Raw genomic sequence first — 19,304 nt, forward strand, 5'->3', positions numbered from 1 at the left:
ATATTTACAACTTGATAAAATGCTTTTATACATAACTGCTAGTGTCATGGTAAAAGGAAGGAGATTTAAAGTCCAAAACATATTACATTCAAGTTTGTCAGGAGAGCAGTTAGGAAAAATGTTATGTGGCAGGGAATGATAAAGTTCAATTAACAATGCAATACACATTAATCTGCCTATCGACAACCCGATTTTAATTTATTTAATGCCTCCTAGAAGGAAGTTCTGTTCAACAACCATTGTGATCATGACCAGAAATTTTAATTCATTCTTATATGATTTTTAACATTTTCAAAAATAAGAGGATGTTCTCAAACCAACTGTCCTCACAGCATTCTATCAATTTTTATATCACTCAAAAAAGAAATTAAATACAATTTTTCAGCAAAAATATTATCTATTTGTTTCAAGTAGTTGAAAGGACTATTCAAACACTTACTTATGGTATTTATTGTTAGTTTTACAAGTTAATGCATACAGATGTATAAAAAATTTAGTAATTTCATAGGAATAATGTAGAAATATATCACGTGGATGATTATTTTCAATGCACATATTATATTAAATGCTATAAAATGTTGAAGTACAAAAAATATCACTTCACTTTTGTAGTGTTAAAGATATTTACATTTAACAAACATTACTTGGATTCAATATTTCAATAAAGTGAAAAATCTGCTTAAACTTATTTTAATCTGAGGAAATATAATCCACCATTGTAATCTTGAGTAGAATAAATTGAGAATGTGGAATAGAAATTTAGAATATTAAAAAAGTAACATTTTCTTCTCTAACCAAAGGATTTAAGAACGGCCACTATTTATCTTGGTCTTCCTTTTCATTTAAGAAATTGTTAATGGGAAACATTATTTAATAATGTTAAAAAAAGAAAAGAATTAAGCAACATATTCTGGAAGAAGGAGAAAACTAAGATTGATTTAGTCCTTCACAACAAAGCTCATTCTCACACTGTCTGTTTTAACAACTGCCAAAAATACAACCGATCTGCCACATTAATAGTAATTAACTTTCAGAATAACAAAAACTCTCCAATGCAAAAGCATAAATAACACTAATTTTTCCACATCAACTACTTTTAATAATGAAATTACAGGCTAGTAAATATAAATAACTGTTAACAAAATAAATTGCAACATAATGGAAATATTTTATTCACAAAACTCAGTTAATTCAATCTCCTCCAATTTTACGTTTGTAAACAATCTTCTTCAATTTTCTCATGTTAAAATTAAGCTGTAAAAATGTTTTGTCTTTCAATGAAGTATCTACTACCTGTAAACAAATAACATTAAGAAGTAGTCATATAAGTATGTTGGTGAATCTAATAATTTTAATACATAACAGACATTTTAAAGTTTTAGTTAACGATTTGACTCCATTACAAGGTGTATAGAATTTACGGCTCCTAACTTAACGAAAAATATCAGGCACCGATGATGCAGTAGTTTGAAAAACAAAATTAAAGTAAATGTAGAAGTAATTAAAATTAATTAACCGCAAAAAAGTATAAATTATATTTTAAAAATGCACAAATTTATTATAAAATATAGAATGGAAATCTATAGTAACAGTCATTGTCAAGATTTTGGAAAGTTCTCAAATTGACAAAGGAAACAAGATTATTTTTTAATGTATTCATACTGCATTACATTTTTTAATGTATTCAATGCATTTGATGCATTGAGACGAACGAGTTTTAACTTTTTAATACTCTCAGTAAAATGTGATTTGTCCAGGTCTGAAAAATAAGTGGTGTCTCAGGTTTGATTTAAACGTTTAAAGTAAACCTGAAGAAACTGTTTATTTCTTCGGCTTTGGGAAGAGGATGTAAATTCTAGAAGCCAAATCTCGTGAATATGGTGCAAGAGGAAGCATTTTGAAATGTAGGTTGTAAAGTTTTGCAGCAACAATCTGAGACGAATGTTCAGATGCATTACCGTGGTGAAAGAACATTTTCATTTATGTAATTCATGCTAAAATAGTACTTCAAAAGCAACCTGGGAAAATAATAAAATAAGTCGGGTAAAACGCATTTTGAATGAAATACATTAGGCCAAACTTAATTTGAACATGTTGTTTATTAGGTAGTACATTTTTAATACTATTCAAAAAACTCTGTAAAAAACATAAATTATTTCAAACAGGCCTGTAAAACAATTCATGCTATTTGCGTATGAAAAAAATAAAAATGAAGGGCAAGAAAATGTCCTAAGTTTTAGAATAATAGGCCAAACAATTCTTCAAAATCTTTGTTTTAAATGTGCATATCACATCAATCACATTCTAGATAGTTCTTCATCAGCTGTTGGATGACCAAAAATTTCTTTGAATCACTATAATCGTTCATCAGGAAGTGGCTTACCAGCCCGGTTCTCACCAAGTATTTTTATAAGAAGTTTGTCGACATCATTTTTCTTCTCGCTATTAACATGAATAGACACATTTTCTAGCTGAATTTTGTTAAAAGTAATGTTTCCTTTTTTCCTTAAAGAAATGTATGGTTTCTTAATCCTTTGACAATAGCAAATTTTCGATTTCTAACCAACTTTCCTATTCAACAATCTTTTTTTTTTTTTTACAATTCTTTTGATCAAATTCCCTTCTTTAATTTTTATTTGTATTCTTCTAAACTTAATGATATAATCAGTAACTTTGTAATACATACTTAATTGTTTAGTTTTGAAAAGATTCTAACCCTTACCAAGATACTTTACTTGTTCTGTAGCATTTAAAATATTCTTCTATGGTCAAGATTTTTTGGTTTATCTTTTCTGTACTGCCAAAAACTCTTGTCAGCAGAACGAACGCTATGGCCACGTGCTTGAAGTTCAAAACAATTTCTTTAATACAAGTTTTAACATTGTAGAAAATTAGAAAGCTTCTTTAAATTATGTTTTTTTCTTCTTTATTTTGTTATGCACAACCAGCAAAAAGAAACATAGAACACTTTTCCATTCAATGACAAGAGATGACAGGTGGTTTAGCAAAGTTGGCAAAGGTTTGGCTGCCTTTGCCAGGACTTTTTGTCTTGAGATCGGTTATGATCTCAAAGAATTATATAAATTAGTTATTTATATAACAGAATGATAATAAATAATTTATATTATTTAGAAAGATTCTTGTACGGGAGCCTTTGGTAACAACTGGATCTGCTGTAGATCAAAGCATAAGGAGTAAAGAATCTTCTACATCTGCTTTCAAATGATCATAAAAAGCACGAGCTCTCCTAGTTTGGATTTTTTTTTCTACCATATGTCATTTTTTCTGCAAAAGCCAGAGACCAGAAGCCTACATTGGAGTTCAAATCACAGCTTAAATAGATTCTTTTGCATTTTTTACTATCGTAGTATGACTCTGTCTCTCTTAGATGTGTGATAAACTTCCTCACTTCTTCCATTTTTTTTTAAAATTAAGGTGGTTTTTTCTATCACCCCGTCTTTACTCTTCTGTTGCCAGAGTTAACTTTTGTAACAATACTTTTTACAAAAAAAAAAAAAAAAATACTTTTTTTAGTCTAGTAGACCAATGGCTGAAAGAACTGTAAGAAAAGTTTTTTCTTGCAGACTGGAACTTCTTAAAATTGCAAAAGAAATAAATATAAATTGCATTTGCAATCATATTATCCACCAGGTTTTTTAGTTTTGTTTTCAGTGACTGGCCTACGCCGCCGTTTTAATTGGACAATTAATTGGTAATCAATGTACCAATAAAGTGTTATTGGTATATTGTCTAATTTTTCTGGTTTTTTGAAGAAGCTAGTCAGAAATACATCTAGAGCTGTAGGCCTACATTTAATGCAAGCAAACCTACTACTGTCATGTTTACAAGGATTAAAGACTTTCTTTGCTTTCTTTGGTACAGAATACCAAACCCTTTTAAAGCTTTTTGTTTTCCACCTGTAAGTTCCTTTTTTCCGCTTCCAACATCGCAATCACTAAGTACACTTCTATCTGAGTCACTTACGTTAAGTACTACAATTATTTGAATAAATATAAATTTAAATAATAAAACAGTATAACCATACTTCAACATTTAACTAATGTTTTCATTAAAACTACAACTCCATTCTAAGTATACATCAAATATTAAGCTAATTATTTTAAAATGTTTCATATAATAAACATTATTTTTAAAATAATATTGACAAAAAAACGAAAAATAATTAGCTTAATATTTAAAAGTAGTAAAAAATATCTTAGAAAAAGCTTTGGTAAAATGTACTTCAAATAAAACTGTATATGTTTTAGCTTGTTTTTAACTGTATTTAGCATATTGATTTATACTTAAATGGAGAATAGTTTTCATGAAAGCATTAATTTAAGTGCACGATTTAATTCAGTAATGACAAATAACAGAGAAATATGATCAAAATTGACAGCAAAATTCTAAATGCAGGATTACACTGAGAACTCATATCTTTTGAAAGTAAAATCATTAACATAAAAGGGCTACTGTATTAATAGCTCAAAACCTGTGGAAAGGTTGTATTCAGCGTAGATATTGTTTTTATTTTTCAGGTTTAACTGAATAAAAATTTAGTTATTTTGATTTTTTCCAGAAAATGAATGCGTTCATTAATAATACATATTTTGATGAAGTTACATTAAACACTTTGATCGATGTTAAAACAGAATTAGAAGAAAGCATACCTGAAGAAACAGAATGTTTATTTTCACAGTATAATGAAGACATGGAGTACGATTGTGTAAGTAAAAGATATATAATTAAAATTTCACTGGAGGAGGAAAAAATGTAGTTTTTGGTTAGTTGTTTGTAGCTGATGTAAAAGATATTTAGTTTTTGAATAATTTCTATTCTTATTGTATAATTTAGTCCAACAGCTTAATTTAGCGGTTAACTCAGAACAGAAATTATTTTAATATTACAGTAGCGTGTGAAATTTTTCTGTTGCAGGGAATAGATCATAATGAATTATACACAGTGTTTCCTATAAAAGAAGAAAATGATCCTTTAAGTTTGGATAAAAACTGTAACTGTGAAGGTTTGATGTTTATAAAAAAGGAAGAACAATATCAAATTAAACCGGAAGAATTGGTTGTTTATTTAAAAATATAATGTGTTCAATCGTTTTTAATTTAACTTATTACTGTTATAATTTGGATGGTTTGCTTAATTCTTACTCTTAATTACGCATGTTTTTTAATCTAAACATTTCCAGGTTATCAACCTGTGGTAATACAGAGTGATTAGAATTGAAATATACATTTTTGATAGCTTATAAAAATTAAACTGGTGTATGTGAATACAATAAATGATATGGTTTTACAGGGAATCTTTTTAAAGTTTATCTTGGTATATCTTTCTTTCTTTTTCCTGTTTAGCCTCTGGTAACTACCGTTTAGATAATTCTTCAGAGGATGATATGTATGAGTGTAAAGGAAGTGTAGTCTTGTAAAATTGAAACCCAACCACCAAAGAACACCGGTATCCACGATCTAGTATTCAAATCCGTGTAAAAATAACTGGCTTTACTAGGACTTGAATGCTGGAACTCTCGACTTCCAAATCAGCTGATTTGGGAAGATGCGTTCACCACTAGACCAACCTGGTGCTCTGTCTTGGTATATCTGCTCAGCTGATTGATGTGTCATGTTACCAGACTGGCAAGGTGGCCACTACTGCTGTAGAGAAAGTTTTATGTGTGTTCGAATTAGCCAAAACATACTCTGTTACTGCCGTGCAGTGGCATTTTAGAACAAAATATGGTAAATCACCATATGGTAAAAGTGTTGGCCACTAAGTAGTCCAGACTTGACATCTTGCAACTACTTTTTATGGGGTTATGTAAAAGACAATGTTTTTGTACCGCCTCTTCCTGTTGATATCGGCGACTTAATATGACGTATTAAAATGCTGTTGCTACCATTGACCAATATATGCTTGCACATGTTTGGGACGAATTCAATAACCATGTTGATATCTGTCATGTTACAAATGGTGCACACATTAAACATTTATAAATAAGAACTTAAAGAATTCTATATAATTATGTAAGCGATCATCTCATCTCTTAAAAATAAATTTTTAATAAAGCTGTTGAAAGTATATATTTTATTTGTAATCACCTGTATATAAAATAATGTATGACAATTAGAAATATTTCTGTATTTATTTTGATAAAATAGTGGCAGAAACTCACACAATGTTACTGCGGATATTCAGTTGATGCTTTTAGTCAAACACAGATCTAAGACCGATTTTTAAAAATGGTCAAGATGTGTTGATGATGATGATGAATGTTCAGGATGACGATCTACCGGCATTACACCAAATATAAAAAATTTGTAAAGAAAGAGGTGAAACAGAATTTACTCTAAAACTCCATTTCTTTTACTTTATCTAGTCATTTCATCCTTGACATTACTTTAAGTATAGATTTGTAAATAATTTTCTTCCATATGTGTTCTCACTTTTCTTGTTAAGATATTATTTACCTAGTTAAAATGTTTTAGCAGAAATATTTTTTTTAAACATGATTTCAAAAGTAGAGTTGTGCAAACCAGGAAAGTATGAAAAAAATTAATTTTATGATAACTTAAAAATCTGATGTGTACAATGCTGCACTCCTATAAATATGAAGTGCTGAAAATTACGTAGGTTGATGTAAAATTTTTAAGGTAAATTTGAGAAGAGAATAATAAGGAAAGACTGGTGGGCTCTATCTATATTTAGGAATGTTGTTCGGCATTGAAGATTAACAAATTTGAATTGATTTTTCCTCCCCAACATTGTATCGAACAAAAATAATACAAGCATAATTTGTTGGAAAATCTTATGTTTTGTATTACTTTCTGGAAATTATAAGTTAATTAAGCATTATTATTTAAGTTTTTGTGCTTAAAAGATAAATTTAATATTGTAAGAAATATAATTCTTTTTGTTCTCATAATATGTGTTATAATATATATATATATATATAAGTTATTTTATGTTTTCCATTGAAAACTGTGTAATTTAAATTTATCATATCTACTTATAATATTCCTGATTTAAAGACACTAACTCTACCAAACACCACGAGTAACAGCCTAAGATATCCTTCATGTACTGACTACACGTATTGGATTCAATCTAAGCAGATATGTTTATTATTGATAGGCGGTTTTGTTTGGTTGTGATTGTGCTACGACCGCTTTCAGAAAACAATCTGTAATGTTTAAATTCAATTATGACGCATTTAACTTGATACAGATGTATAATTGATTTAAATGTTTTAAAAAATTGCTGAACATGCATTGTTGTTGATGAATGTTTGGTGTGATCGTTAGCCAGCATTATACCAAAAAAATGTCATTGCAGTTAGGATTTTGATTTTGGAAAATCTTAGACACACCATCAACAGTATATGTAACATGAAATTATTGTACAGCACATGTCAGTAGCTTTTGTTAAGGATTGGAATCTTACAAAGGTTTCCGCAAAAGGTTTTGCCGTGACTACTATTTGATGAACAAAAATAATAATAAAAAAATCGCAAACTTAAATGTCTGCAGTGAACTGAAAGAATTGGTGTAAACCGATTGAGATAGGTTGTCATTGGTGACAAAAATTTGCTTTGTAGATATGACCCTGAATCAAGCAGTACTCAACACAGTGAAAGGGCCCGTCGTTTCACTTCAGCCAAAGAAAGTCTCAAGTCAAGAGCAACATTCAGATTCTCGTTGATATGTTTTTTCTTTTATACCGATGGGATTATCCGCAAGGAGTTAATCTCCTTTATAGATGATTAATGGAAAATTTTATCATCTTAACAGTCTTTTTGGTGTTTACAACAAATTAATTTAGATTGCTTCATCTTATTCTGTGTTATTCATTGTTTATTTTTATATATATATTTTTGGATCTTGCTGATCAAACAACTGACGATTCAGTTTTAGAAAATGTCGAGGATAATATTCAGAATATGAAATATATGATTCTCAAGAAGCGTAAAGATAACGTTTTACGTAATCGCCTACGTAAAATATTCAATGAAATCAACAGTATTAGTAGTGATAAAATTAATAACGATAAAACATTAGAATTAGAACACGATATAAAAATTAATAATAATGATGTAAGCGATAGATTAGTGGAGTGTAATAAACAAAATATTAAAGACGCTAAGAAATATACGTGTAATCATTTTGAAAAAACATTCAAGTCAAAATATAATCTGTTGCATCACAATAATATTCATGTCGGAGAAAAAATTTACCGTCATACATTGTCAAAATTCATTTTATCGAAGCAGTGATTTAAACAGACATTTTTCTATTCATATCGGTGAAAAAAGATTTAAATGTAACACTTGTGAAAAACTTTTAATAATAATGGTAATTTGAAGAAACACCTTATAATTCATACAGGTGAGAAGAAATTTACGTGTAATATTTGTTTAAAGACTCTTAATAATAGTAATTTAAAGAAACACCGATTCATACTAGAGAGAAAAATTTTATATATAACATTTGTTTAAAAAATTTTAATAACAGTAGCAATTTGACAAAATATCTTATAATTCATACTGGGGAGAAAAAATTTACATGTAATATTTTTACAAAGTTGTTTTTTAAAGGCGCATCTTTCCATTCACACTGGTGAGAAAAAATTCTCGTGTAATTTTTGTCAATTTTCTTTTAACCAGAGTTGTCATCTGAAGTCACATCTTTCTATTCATACTGGACAGAAAAAAGTTACATGTGATTTTTGTCAAAAGTCTTTTAGTAGAAAAGATAGATTAGAAAAACACGTTACTGTTCATAAAGAAATTTCTATAAAATTATCTTCATAATAGTTCTAAGATTTACTAATGGTACATAGTATAAAATTTAGATTATGTGTTTGTATTATTTTTTTAAATGTTTGTATGAAGTTAGTGTATTATTTGATGTACAGTATTATTAAATTTTCTTTTTAAGAATTACTTATTTAGTTTTGTTCTACTTGTTAGGAAGGAAGTTGTTCTTGTTACTCATGTACTTGTAAGTACATAAGTAACTCATATTTTTCATCAAAATGATTAAAAAATGGTTTACTGAAATAATTCATATTCAACAAAAAAATGGTAGTTTGGTAATTAATATATACTAATTCTGTTCTAAAGGTATCCGATCATAAATAAGGTAAAAAGTAACTTACCTGTTAGCTTCTTATACTAATTTATTTCAAAGCTGTGAATTCATATAATCCAGCAGTTTTGTTGCATTAAGTTTATTTTTGTTGCGGTTGTCTTCTTTAAAAAGAAAAACAAGAACTGTCTGTACAAGGTGCAGTAAAAGATTACATGGGGAGTGTTTTCCTATATATAAATTTAAAGAAAACATTTACCCAAAATGAAATATTTTATCCAAAAACAAATACGGATTGATTTGTTGATAACAAATTAATATTTATAAAATATTAATAATTTCATAATATGGATGGATACTGTAGGCTATGTACTATCGGGCTTCTGGAACCAATTAATTTGTAAACAGTGGTCCAATTTTCATAATTTTTGTTTTATTTTATCAAGAAATTCATGGACATATTTACATTCATTAGTGAATTTTTTTTTTGTATTTTATTTTATTTTTTTGGTTTCCGTAGGGGGAGAAAGCTCTGTCAGCCGCCGTCAGGTCCGCACTGATGGCAGTGCGAAGCTGTTATTTTAGGGGAGTTAGATTACATGCTAACCTAACTCCCTTAGGTTAGGATTTAAAGCTGCTAGTGTTTAGGTCAAGTTCGTTAAAATATAATTTTAGTTATAGGTCAAGTTCAGTAAATTATAATTTAAGTTAAGTAAGGGGGAGGGGTTTTAGTCGGTGCAAGCCCGACACTGCCGTCTTGTATGGGCAAGCAGCGACTGGTAGAGTTTTCCCCTCCTCCTATGCAAAAAAAAAAAAAAAATTAGTTGTAAGAATGGGAGAGAGGTTTTAATCAGTGAGAGCACTAACCTGCATATAAATAAAAATATACCCCTAAATACATTTTAAAATATAATATATATATCTTTTACCAAGGCTGTTCAAAAAGTTCTCCACCCAACACAGATGTGGTGCAAGTATGACCAAATTACTATTTAAGTATGATTCTTTAGATGTTATGCTATGAAGTATCAGATGTATATGTTTATTTTCACGGTTGTATAGCACAAGAATAAAACAAAGTTTAATATTATTTGGAATATGGATAAAATTTATTAAGTTTGAACTGTTATTAAGTACTTGTGTTAAAAACAGTAATTCTAACAGACATAAAAAAGTTTTAAATTCACTTTAAAGATTCTTCGTTTTCATTTTTTTTCAATTAAAAAAGTGGGCTGCTAAATGTAGATCAATTTAGGATGATAAAAGCTCAGCACATCCAAAACCTGCTAAGACTGACAAAATCATCAAAAATTTCACAATGTTGTATTAAATGATCACAGACTCATGACGGTGTCCGCTACAATTATGCACACGAGCTAGTTGACATCGCAAACATTTTGATAGATGTGTCAACTACACCTATAAACATTTTAGGTGTGAAAAACTTTCTGCTCTATGGGAGCTGCATTTGTTAACAACTGACCATAAACTTCTCAAGGCTATTTATAAATTTATTTAAATATAATTCCACTCAGTTTCTTCAACGTTCTATTACACTACATGAAACACAGATTCACCGTTACATGTCAGAGACCAAAGAATAATGGTTGCATGAAATTGTGCCAAAGAAAGAGAAAATGGTACAAAATACAAAAAAAAAAAAACACGGCTACGCATTTTTTCTGTTATTTAAGAAAGATTCAGCTGGGAAATAGTTATTTCAACAGTTGAAACTCAATAGAATTTCAACTAAGCTGATTATTATCAATACATGTAATTCAAGAATTTGTGAATCTATTACTGGTCCTTTTTTCCAGAAAATTAATCTTTAATTTTGTAAATTAAATACTGTTAGTTTCTTTTACAAAATAATAAGAGATTTTGAGGTTACTGATAAATCTTCTACTAATGAAAGATTTATCAATTAAATTTGTTGTTTATGACTTCAGTATTGAGAAAGGAATTCCATCAGTAGCAACTGAATCTTTAATTTTTATGTGCAAAGTCCGTGTTTTAATTTCTTGTATATCGACCTTAAAATAATAGTAATACAATAATTTGAGTCCCAGAAAAATGTAATCACTTTTTTTGCCATTTTATAAAAGAATAATTTACACGTATAGGATTCCTCTAGTTGAGTAGAGACCAAAAGACAAGCCAAGTCTTAATAGTTCTACATTCGCAAAGCTAATTAGCAGATCTCACATTTTAATATTTGTACTTAGAATCCCAACTCGATACTAGAATATTGATTTTTCCAGTATTAGAATACAGATTCAGTATTCTAAATACAATGTATTATTTTATTGTTTAAGTTTTTCCTTTATTTTTAACTACGGGTCACCCAGAATTCCTATCCATTTTCTTGTTGTTTCCTGAAATATAAGTTTCCATTTATTTTCCCTCAGTTCCTGCGGACCTGTGAAAAAAATTTATCCAAAAAAGATTTGTGTAATAAAAGAATCAGTAAGTTACAGGTTACAGATTGTACAGTAACGTATTAAGGATTTACTGATTTCTTTTATATTGAACAAATACTGAATATTCTATTTTATTTAAATTAAAATACCTGCCGTACAAAAATATAGTATTCATAAAAATATTAGTTAAATTAAAAGAAAATACATGTATAAATATGGATGCAAATTCATGTATCTGCATTAGACCACCTAACTTCATGCATTATTTTACGTTAAATCATAGAATATTATTACTTCACATCAGTCAACATTATTTCCTTAAAATGTAGCATTAGTGTTATTTGAAGACAAAAGCTGGTTAAGCTTCTGTCACTTTCACTTTAGAAAAAACTGTTAAATTTTTATTTTTAACATCGTATTCCTTTTCATATAAAAAATTTATAGCATTTAAAAAAAATACTACCTAGATAAATGAACCAAGAATTTCGCTCTTTTAAACTCACCAATTTGTGAGGTTATGTTTGTATTCATATTGAATGTGATCACCTCAAAAGTACCTCTATTTTTATGTATAAATATATTCTTACATAAAATTAAACTTTTTTATATACTGAGATAAACACGTTGATGCATGCAATTGATCAATTACAACTTCATAACATTACATAATTTCAAATTAAACTAACATTACAGAAAACCCACCAGGTTGGTCTAGTGGTGAACACATCTTCCCAAATAAGTTGATTTAGAAGTCGAGAGTTCCAGCGTTCAAATCCTAGTAAAGGCAGATACTTTTGTATGTATTTGAATATTAACTAGATCATGGATACCGGTGTTCTTTGGTGGTTGGATTTCAAGCCGCACATCTAAGGAATGGTTGAACTGAGACTGTACAAGATTACACTTCGCTTAAACTCACACATATCACCCTCTGAAGTAATACCTAAACAGGAATAAGAAAGAACATTACAGAAAAAAATGAATTTTTTTCCTTCATTGCTTTCCATAAATAAAATCATTTATTTTCAAGGTTATGTATATTTAATTATGAATATGAAGATGTGACTATCCATGACTATCCACTACAAAAATAAAACAAAAAGGCATTTCTACAATGAATTTTATTAGTTACCAGTCAGTTCTTTTGAGTCTATTGATATGCCCATCTATATATATCGCCACGCCATACCATGATTGTCTTGACGTGACGATTGGGTCTTTTCTTTGATCTTTCCTATCAAGAAAAACCCTTCGAGTCCCCAGTGGCTCATCGAAACTGGCACACCTCAGCATGCCAGTCCTCACCACTGGGGCTATCCGCGCTTCTCTATACTAAGATCAGAATCCCAATCTCCTCTCGTCCTCATTTTTCTGCGTTAATATTTTCTTAATAACTGAATCAACCCTCTTCCAGGCATCTTCACTCTGCAACATGTGATTAATTAATCTGCCGTTACCATCAGATGATAGTTCGATGTCTACTAATTCTTCTCTCCTTTTATGGCAGTCAGTAAATGTGTGCTCAACATCATCTTCGCGATCGCAATACATACATTCCGACAATGCTCTTCTACCGATTCTTTGCAAGTAAAAATTAAAGTTACCATGCCCTGTAAAGTATTGTGACAGGTGAAAATTCACTTCCCCATGCTTCCTATATATCCAGCTTTTAATATCGGGGATGAGTCTCTTTGTTCTACCTCCAGGGCCATTCTCATTCCACCTGTCCTGCCAATTTGCCATTAGCCGCTGCCTTGATTCGTGAATTCCAACTCTCTGGTCTCTTTCAACAAGTGCTAATAAATCAATCGGTGGGACTCCAGCGAGCACACACAAAGCCTCATAGGAGACCGTCCTATGTACAGAAATCACTCCAAGCAACAGTCTCCTACGGGTCCTGATCATACGTGCCACGTTTTTCTTTACTTGCAATGAAATCCACCAAACCGGCACCGCATAAAGCATGGACGATATTACCGAAGACGCTATGAGCCTTCTCTTTGACGCCTTACACGCTCTTTGGTTCGTCATAATGATATTTAAAGATTTTATCATTCTGTCAGCCCTGTTAGAAACTTCGTTTATATGTTTGGTGAAGGAACCGTTCCTCTGAAAGGTAACGCCTAGGTACTTCAGCTTATCAGTTTCTGCTATTGGTTCGCCATTGATCCTGATATCCAGCCGATCAATGATCCTTCTTCCAGTGAAAGTGATAAATTTGCATTTAACTATGTTCAGCACTAAATTTTTATTACATAGCCAGTTTTCTATCATCTGATTTGCCAAAATGGCCTTATTTTGTACTTCCAGTGTATGTCTATCACTCGCAAGGATCACCAGGTCATCTGCATAGGCAATGACCTCGACTCCTGCAGGATAATCCAAATTCAGGATTCCGTCAAAAGTTAAAACCCATAATAACGGGCCCAAAACGGAGCCCTGGGGAACTCCACCATGTATGTTAACTTCCAAATCTCCACTTTGCGTTGCAATTCTGCACAATGTGTCAGAGAGGTATCTCCTCGCCTGTCTCCTAAGATATGGGCTTACGTTCTTAGCCAATAATGCACTGTGAATATGGCTCCATTTGATGGAGCCAAAAGCATTCTTAACGTCTTGGCTTTCACTGGGGCTGTCTCCCCTTTCCTTCACCACTCCATACTGGCTTGTTTCAACTGGGAAGTGTAGTGGTGGACCCATGTTTTGATGGTTCGACTCAAAAATGAATTACCTTTTTTTGCAAACCTAGATGTAAGCCTCTGACAGACCTCCAAACATCTCAATTTCTGATCTGCGGTCAAAAGACAAGGGACCCATCTGGCACACACTTTACAGAACTGTAGGTTGTTTGTGATGATGACTTATTCTGACCTGTTCTGCAATTTAAGGTACTGTCACCTGTCGATCGTCTTCAAGAATGTCTCGAACCGTGCGAATCTTTTCGTCTGTAATGCTGGTTCGAGGATGGCGATTGAGTTTCTGATTTTCCACCTGTTCTCGTCCTTTCTTGAACTCTTTATGTCAGGCAAACTCATGAATCCTTGACAATATTTGGTCCCCGAACTGTGCAGTCAAATTTTTCTTCTCGTAACCTTTGTATAGACTTAATTACAAAAGAGTATTAATTACCAAAGAAAATTCTTCTCCCATGCATTGGAAACATGGAATTGTAACCCAGGTTTATCCGAATTGTGACAATGTAGTAAGGTTGTTTAGATACAGTTAATGATCAATTAAGAAGACCTGTGCATAAATTAAGCCTACTACCAATCTCTAACGATTGAATTAATTATTCATATACTTTATTATTATATTATTTATAATATAATCTGCATATCTATATGCAAACTGTGCATATAGTTGCATAAATCTTATTTATATATATTTGATTTACCCTCATAATGCATAGTTCAGTCTAAATTTAGAGCTTTTACTCTCAACATGCACTTTCATTAACATATATCTTTTCAACAATGTAATGTAAAAATGATATTTAAATGTTAACATGTAATGACCATTATAACTTATTAAAATTAATATTTAATCATCAACTGGTGAATATCATTTATTTATTACAAAATATGAATCAGCAAAGTTAATAATAGAGTAATTACAACTAACCGAGGTATTACACCGAAGTGGTCATTTATTTGAATAACCTTACTGAAACCGTCACCGGTGATGGTTTTATTATAAGTATAGTGTGGATGCACCAAACAAGTTCTCCATCAAGTGGTCAACTAAAAGTGCTATTACTAGAAACGTTTATTGACATGTAAGCTGCATATTCTGTTAGTCCCAAGAAGTTTGTGCGATGCATATCTAGCCAGTCTGGTCTCTCTGTTGGTAATGTCCACACAGCATTACACAAGTGTTTAAAGATGCTTCCGTACAGAATTTATGTTGTTACCTGCAGACACTGGAAAATGTGTAGCTTTCTATCAGTGGTTTTATTCTAGCCTTAAATATAACTGTACACTTCATCCAGTATGATTTTGGTGGAAATAAAAAGGATTACTACAATTAAAGAGGTCTAAAAATCAACACATACTTAAAAATAAAAAGATTTTAATTCTCAAAACAATGTTTTGCACATAACAATAATAATAAATAGTTGTAATAATTTCAATGATAAATGCCGATATTGACAATGAAGGGGATGAAGATATTAACACTAACAAAATTTATACTTGTAGATGACTGAAAAGAATTAACTATAAAATAATATGCTATTATATAATTAATTTACACATTAAATTAAAAAATTTTACTACAGTTTTGTGAACAAAATAAAATAAATTAAGAAAAATCAAATTGTTAAATTTAACATAAAATATACCATAATTGTTTTGAAATTTAATTAAATTATTTTTCAATTACAATGGATATGAAACTTTAAAATTATAATAAATAAAAAATAAACACAATTAAATAATTAACTAATAATATTATATTATTTATTATATTATAATATTTTACAACATAATATATTCATTATAAACATTAAATGCAATGTTTGTGTCCATTAATCTTTATATAATATAGCAGTAACAATTTATAATAAATGAAGTTAAATAAAGATTAAACATCATTCTATTTTCAGTATATCTATTTTTTACAGTATTAATTCTTTCTTTAATAATTAGTTTATACAAAAAGAAAAGAATTCAGGATATAATTATATTACAAATACCATTATAATTTCTTTATCAATATTTTTCAGTTAATTAATAATATTGTCTAACAAATGAATAAACTGCAGTAATGAACTTTAAAAAAAAGGGGGAAAAGGAGAAGACAAATATAACACATAAGTAGTATAAGCATTCTTCATAAACATACAACTAATTATAATAATTATTACTGAAATAAAATTTAATCACAGATACATTCAAACCACTACTTCTTTATAACTTAAAAATAGACATTAAATCAAATATAACAAAACAAAAATGATACATACAATGAATAAAAATTCATTAACATGTTTGATTAAATTAAAAATAAAACTATAATAATGAAACATATTTTTTTAGAAGTAATGACTTGAAGCTACTGTTTATTTTTCTTTAATACACATATATAAATAATCTTAAACAAATAAATGTCTTTAAACTTTCTAGTCCTTAAAACACACTCGAACTGGATAAAATATGACGAACACTATAAATACAATAATAATAATGCAATTATTAATAGGTATTTTTTAAAAATATTATTAATAAGTATATAAAGTAGAACAGGCAGTAAAAAAAAAAACCTCTGACTAATAATAATAACATTAATTGTAATAATAATGATGATGATAATGATTAAGCTAGACAGCAGCAACTATTTAGAAATATATGAATACAGCAGTTGTACAATGAAAAACTTATTTTGTGAACCAACCGCCAAAAAAGTTGCGTGAAAAATGACCCAATCGCCGCAAACGGCCTGAAATCACACACATTAAGTATATATAAATTTATTATAATTATTTAATATAATTCAGATGTAACAATTGATTTTTTTATTTAAAACATATGATAAGCAAACAGTACCTTTAAGTTCTATATTTCTATTTTCTCTATGTTAATAAATAATGTAAAAATAAATGGAAACTTTCCCATTTATGTTTACAAAATCTTCTTGGAGTAAATTATTTTTCCTCTTCTTCACTGGAGTCACTGGTCGCATAGTTTTTAAGGTGTCTCTATCTTAAAATAGTCAGGAATATTTTTAGTATAGTTTTACTCAAATCTGGCAAGGTGGTTAAATATTCCTTTTTATCATATATATATATATATATATATATATATATATATATATATATATATATATATGAGACTATTATATTTAAATCGGTTCAAAAATGGAAAGTATTTATTTAATCAAAGTGTACAATATTTGCAGTGCAACAAACATCTGATGTAGTAAAATTATCATTTCAAATCAGCTGTTTAACAGCTAAATTTCAAAGTCAAACGTTTTGAGGTTCAAATCTGAGTAAAAATTAACTTTTATATGGATTTGAATACTAAACAGTAGACACTGGTGTATTTTGCTGGTAGAGGTTCAATTAACCACACATCTAAGGAATAATCAGCCTGAATCTGCACAAGACTACACCTGACTTACATCCATTCCTATAATCCACAACTAATTGATCCAGCGGTCGCTTACTGTTCACAAGTTGAACAGATTTGAATATACTAATTAATGCTGCAACAGATATTTAATAATATACATTTTACTAATCAGGTGGTGGAATTAATCACACATCTCGGGATTGGTCAGCCTGAGTCTGTACAAGATTACACCTCACTTATATCCATTCATATCATCCTCATCTGATTGGTACACAGGGTCGCTTAATGTTCACAAGCTGAACAGATATTTAAAATATTTACTAATCAGATAGAAACAGATTTTTTTGTTAGGAATAGAAGAAAAATTGCAATGGAATCTTATCTGTAAAATATGAAATATTTATAAAATAACCATTACTAGTTTTATTTTACATACTCAATAATATATCAGTACGCTCACAAATACATGCTCTTTAACTTTATCTTATAAACTTTTTGGAGAAATATCTTATGAGTGAAATTTATGATTTCAGTGTATTGTTTTTAGGAACAATGTAGATCTGATAAAAAATTATCAGATCTTGATTTACACACATTTGTAAAAATCTAGATTTCAATATATATACATATAAAAAATGATGCTTCTCGTGAAAATTTGATACCACTCAGGTCATCATCGTAAATATTTTAATAACTGGTGATGGCTGAATCAAGTATGTAAAAAGTGTTTTTTATATAAAGCAGTAAGTTTGCATCACGGTAGCTGTTAGTTTGATCTATCCATGGGTGGTTTTTGACAGTAGTTATTATTTGTAACACATTGGACAACATGTTTAATAAAATAAAAATTAAGAATGAATTATCATTCTCTCAATCAGTGTAAGACACCATATTATAAATCAACATGATTAAACATAATAATTAATAATACTAATAATTTAAGTACATTTTCTAATAATAAGTACAGTAATGTCTAATGTAATAATGTTATAAATATGTTTACACTATATACATAAAAAGAAGCAAAAAATTATCTGTTAATGATAAATAGCATATTATATACATACCATACTGATTAACTATGAAAAATTACTACAGTTAACATTTTAGAATTCTATGTATAAATTAAATGCATACATGATAATTATTTATGCAAGATCAGTAATAAAATGAAACTCTAATTATACCATTAAATACAGGTTAAAAATATATTATCAGTTTCACATGTTGTTTAAAAATAATAAAAAAAAAATAAAAGCTTTTACCTACTTGATTGCAACCTAACACATTTTTCAAAACACATTTTTGATACATCACACATACACACACAAACAACTAAATACTTTGCATATATTCCATACCCACTCACTCATTACTAAATGATCACGTCTTGGATAAACAGAGCTAAATTCATAGTTTTTCCCAATAATCTTTATGAATAACCACCTCTAAGAAATGAAATGAATGTTGAGACCAGAATAGTATATGATTGAAACCAAGCAAGTGCTCTATTTTTGGTTGTCATTTACTCTATAAGGGAATTTTTTTCACTCGCCTCCAAGGGCTGAAAAGGATAAAAATTATTAGAAAAATGAAGTATGTAGAGTAGAGTTGTATCTGAAGTATCTAGAAAAGTATAGGAAAATTAATTTGAATAATGACCAAAGAGTTAGAGAACTTAAACACCATTTATGGAGGTTTGTTTAGAGGAACAATAAATT

At 29.3% G+C, this 19,304-nt stretch overlaps 2 protein-coding genes across 19 annotated transcripts in view; one reads left to right on the forward strand and one right to left on the reverse strand.

The window, feature by feature from the left end:
• Nucleotides 1-2,989: 2,989 nt before the first annotated feature.
• On the forward strand, nucleotides 2,990-5,191 carry LOC142330351 (uncharacterized). The gene is made up of 3 exons (XM_075375578.1): nucleotides 2,990-3,019; nucleotides 4,580-4,726; nucleotides 4,936-5,191. The coding sequence occupies exons 1-3, from the start codon at nucleotides 2,990-2,992 to the stop codon at nucleotides 5,095-5,097; spliced, it is 339 nt and encodes a 112-aa protein (XP_075231693.1). The 3' UTR covers nucleotides 5,098-5,191.
• A 10,372-nt stretch (nucleotides 5,192-15,563) lies between these two features.
• Nucleotides 15,564-19,304, reverse strand: part of tmod (tropomodulin) — a 443,143-nt gene continuing 439,402 nt past the window's right edge. For 14 of the 18 annotated variants that reach the window (XM_075375728.1, XM_075375720.1, XM_075375729.1 and 11 more), the window contains one exon: nucleotides 15,564-16,948. Coding sequence is in view for 1 of the 18 variants with exons in the window: in XM_075375729.1 (XP_075231844.1) it covers nucleotides 16,887-16,948 (62 nt within the window). In the remaining 17 variants the exon portion in view is untranslated. The remainder of the gene's footprint in view (nucleotides 16,949-19,304) is intronic. The other 4 variants (XM_075375732.1, XM_075375724.1, XM_075375725.1 and 1 more) reach the window with 1 other exon arrangement.

This window comes from Lycorma delicatula, chromosome 9 (assembly GCF_047948215.1).
Source record: "Lycorma delicatula isolate Av1 chromosome 9, ASM4794821v1, whole genome shotgun sequence".
Taxonomy (NCBI): Eukaryota; Metazoa; Arthropoda; class Insecta; order Hemiptera; family Fulgoridae; genus Lycorma; species Lycorma delicatula.

Bases quoted from the DNA above. Each gene is read 5' to 3' on its own strand.
- LOC142330351 (XM_075375578.1), top strand. From the start codon at position 2,990: ATGACAGGTGGTTTAGCAAAGTTGGCAAAG. The intron at 3,020-4,579 runs GTTTGGCTGCCT...GATTTTTTCCAG, and splicing joins GTTTAGCAAAGTTGGCAAAG to AAAATGAATGCGTTCATTAA. The intron at 4,727-4,935 runs GTAAGTAAAAGA...TTTCTGTTGCAG, and splicing joins AAGACATGGAGTACGATTGT to GGAATAGATCATAATGAATT.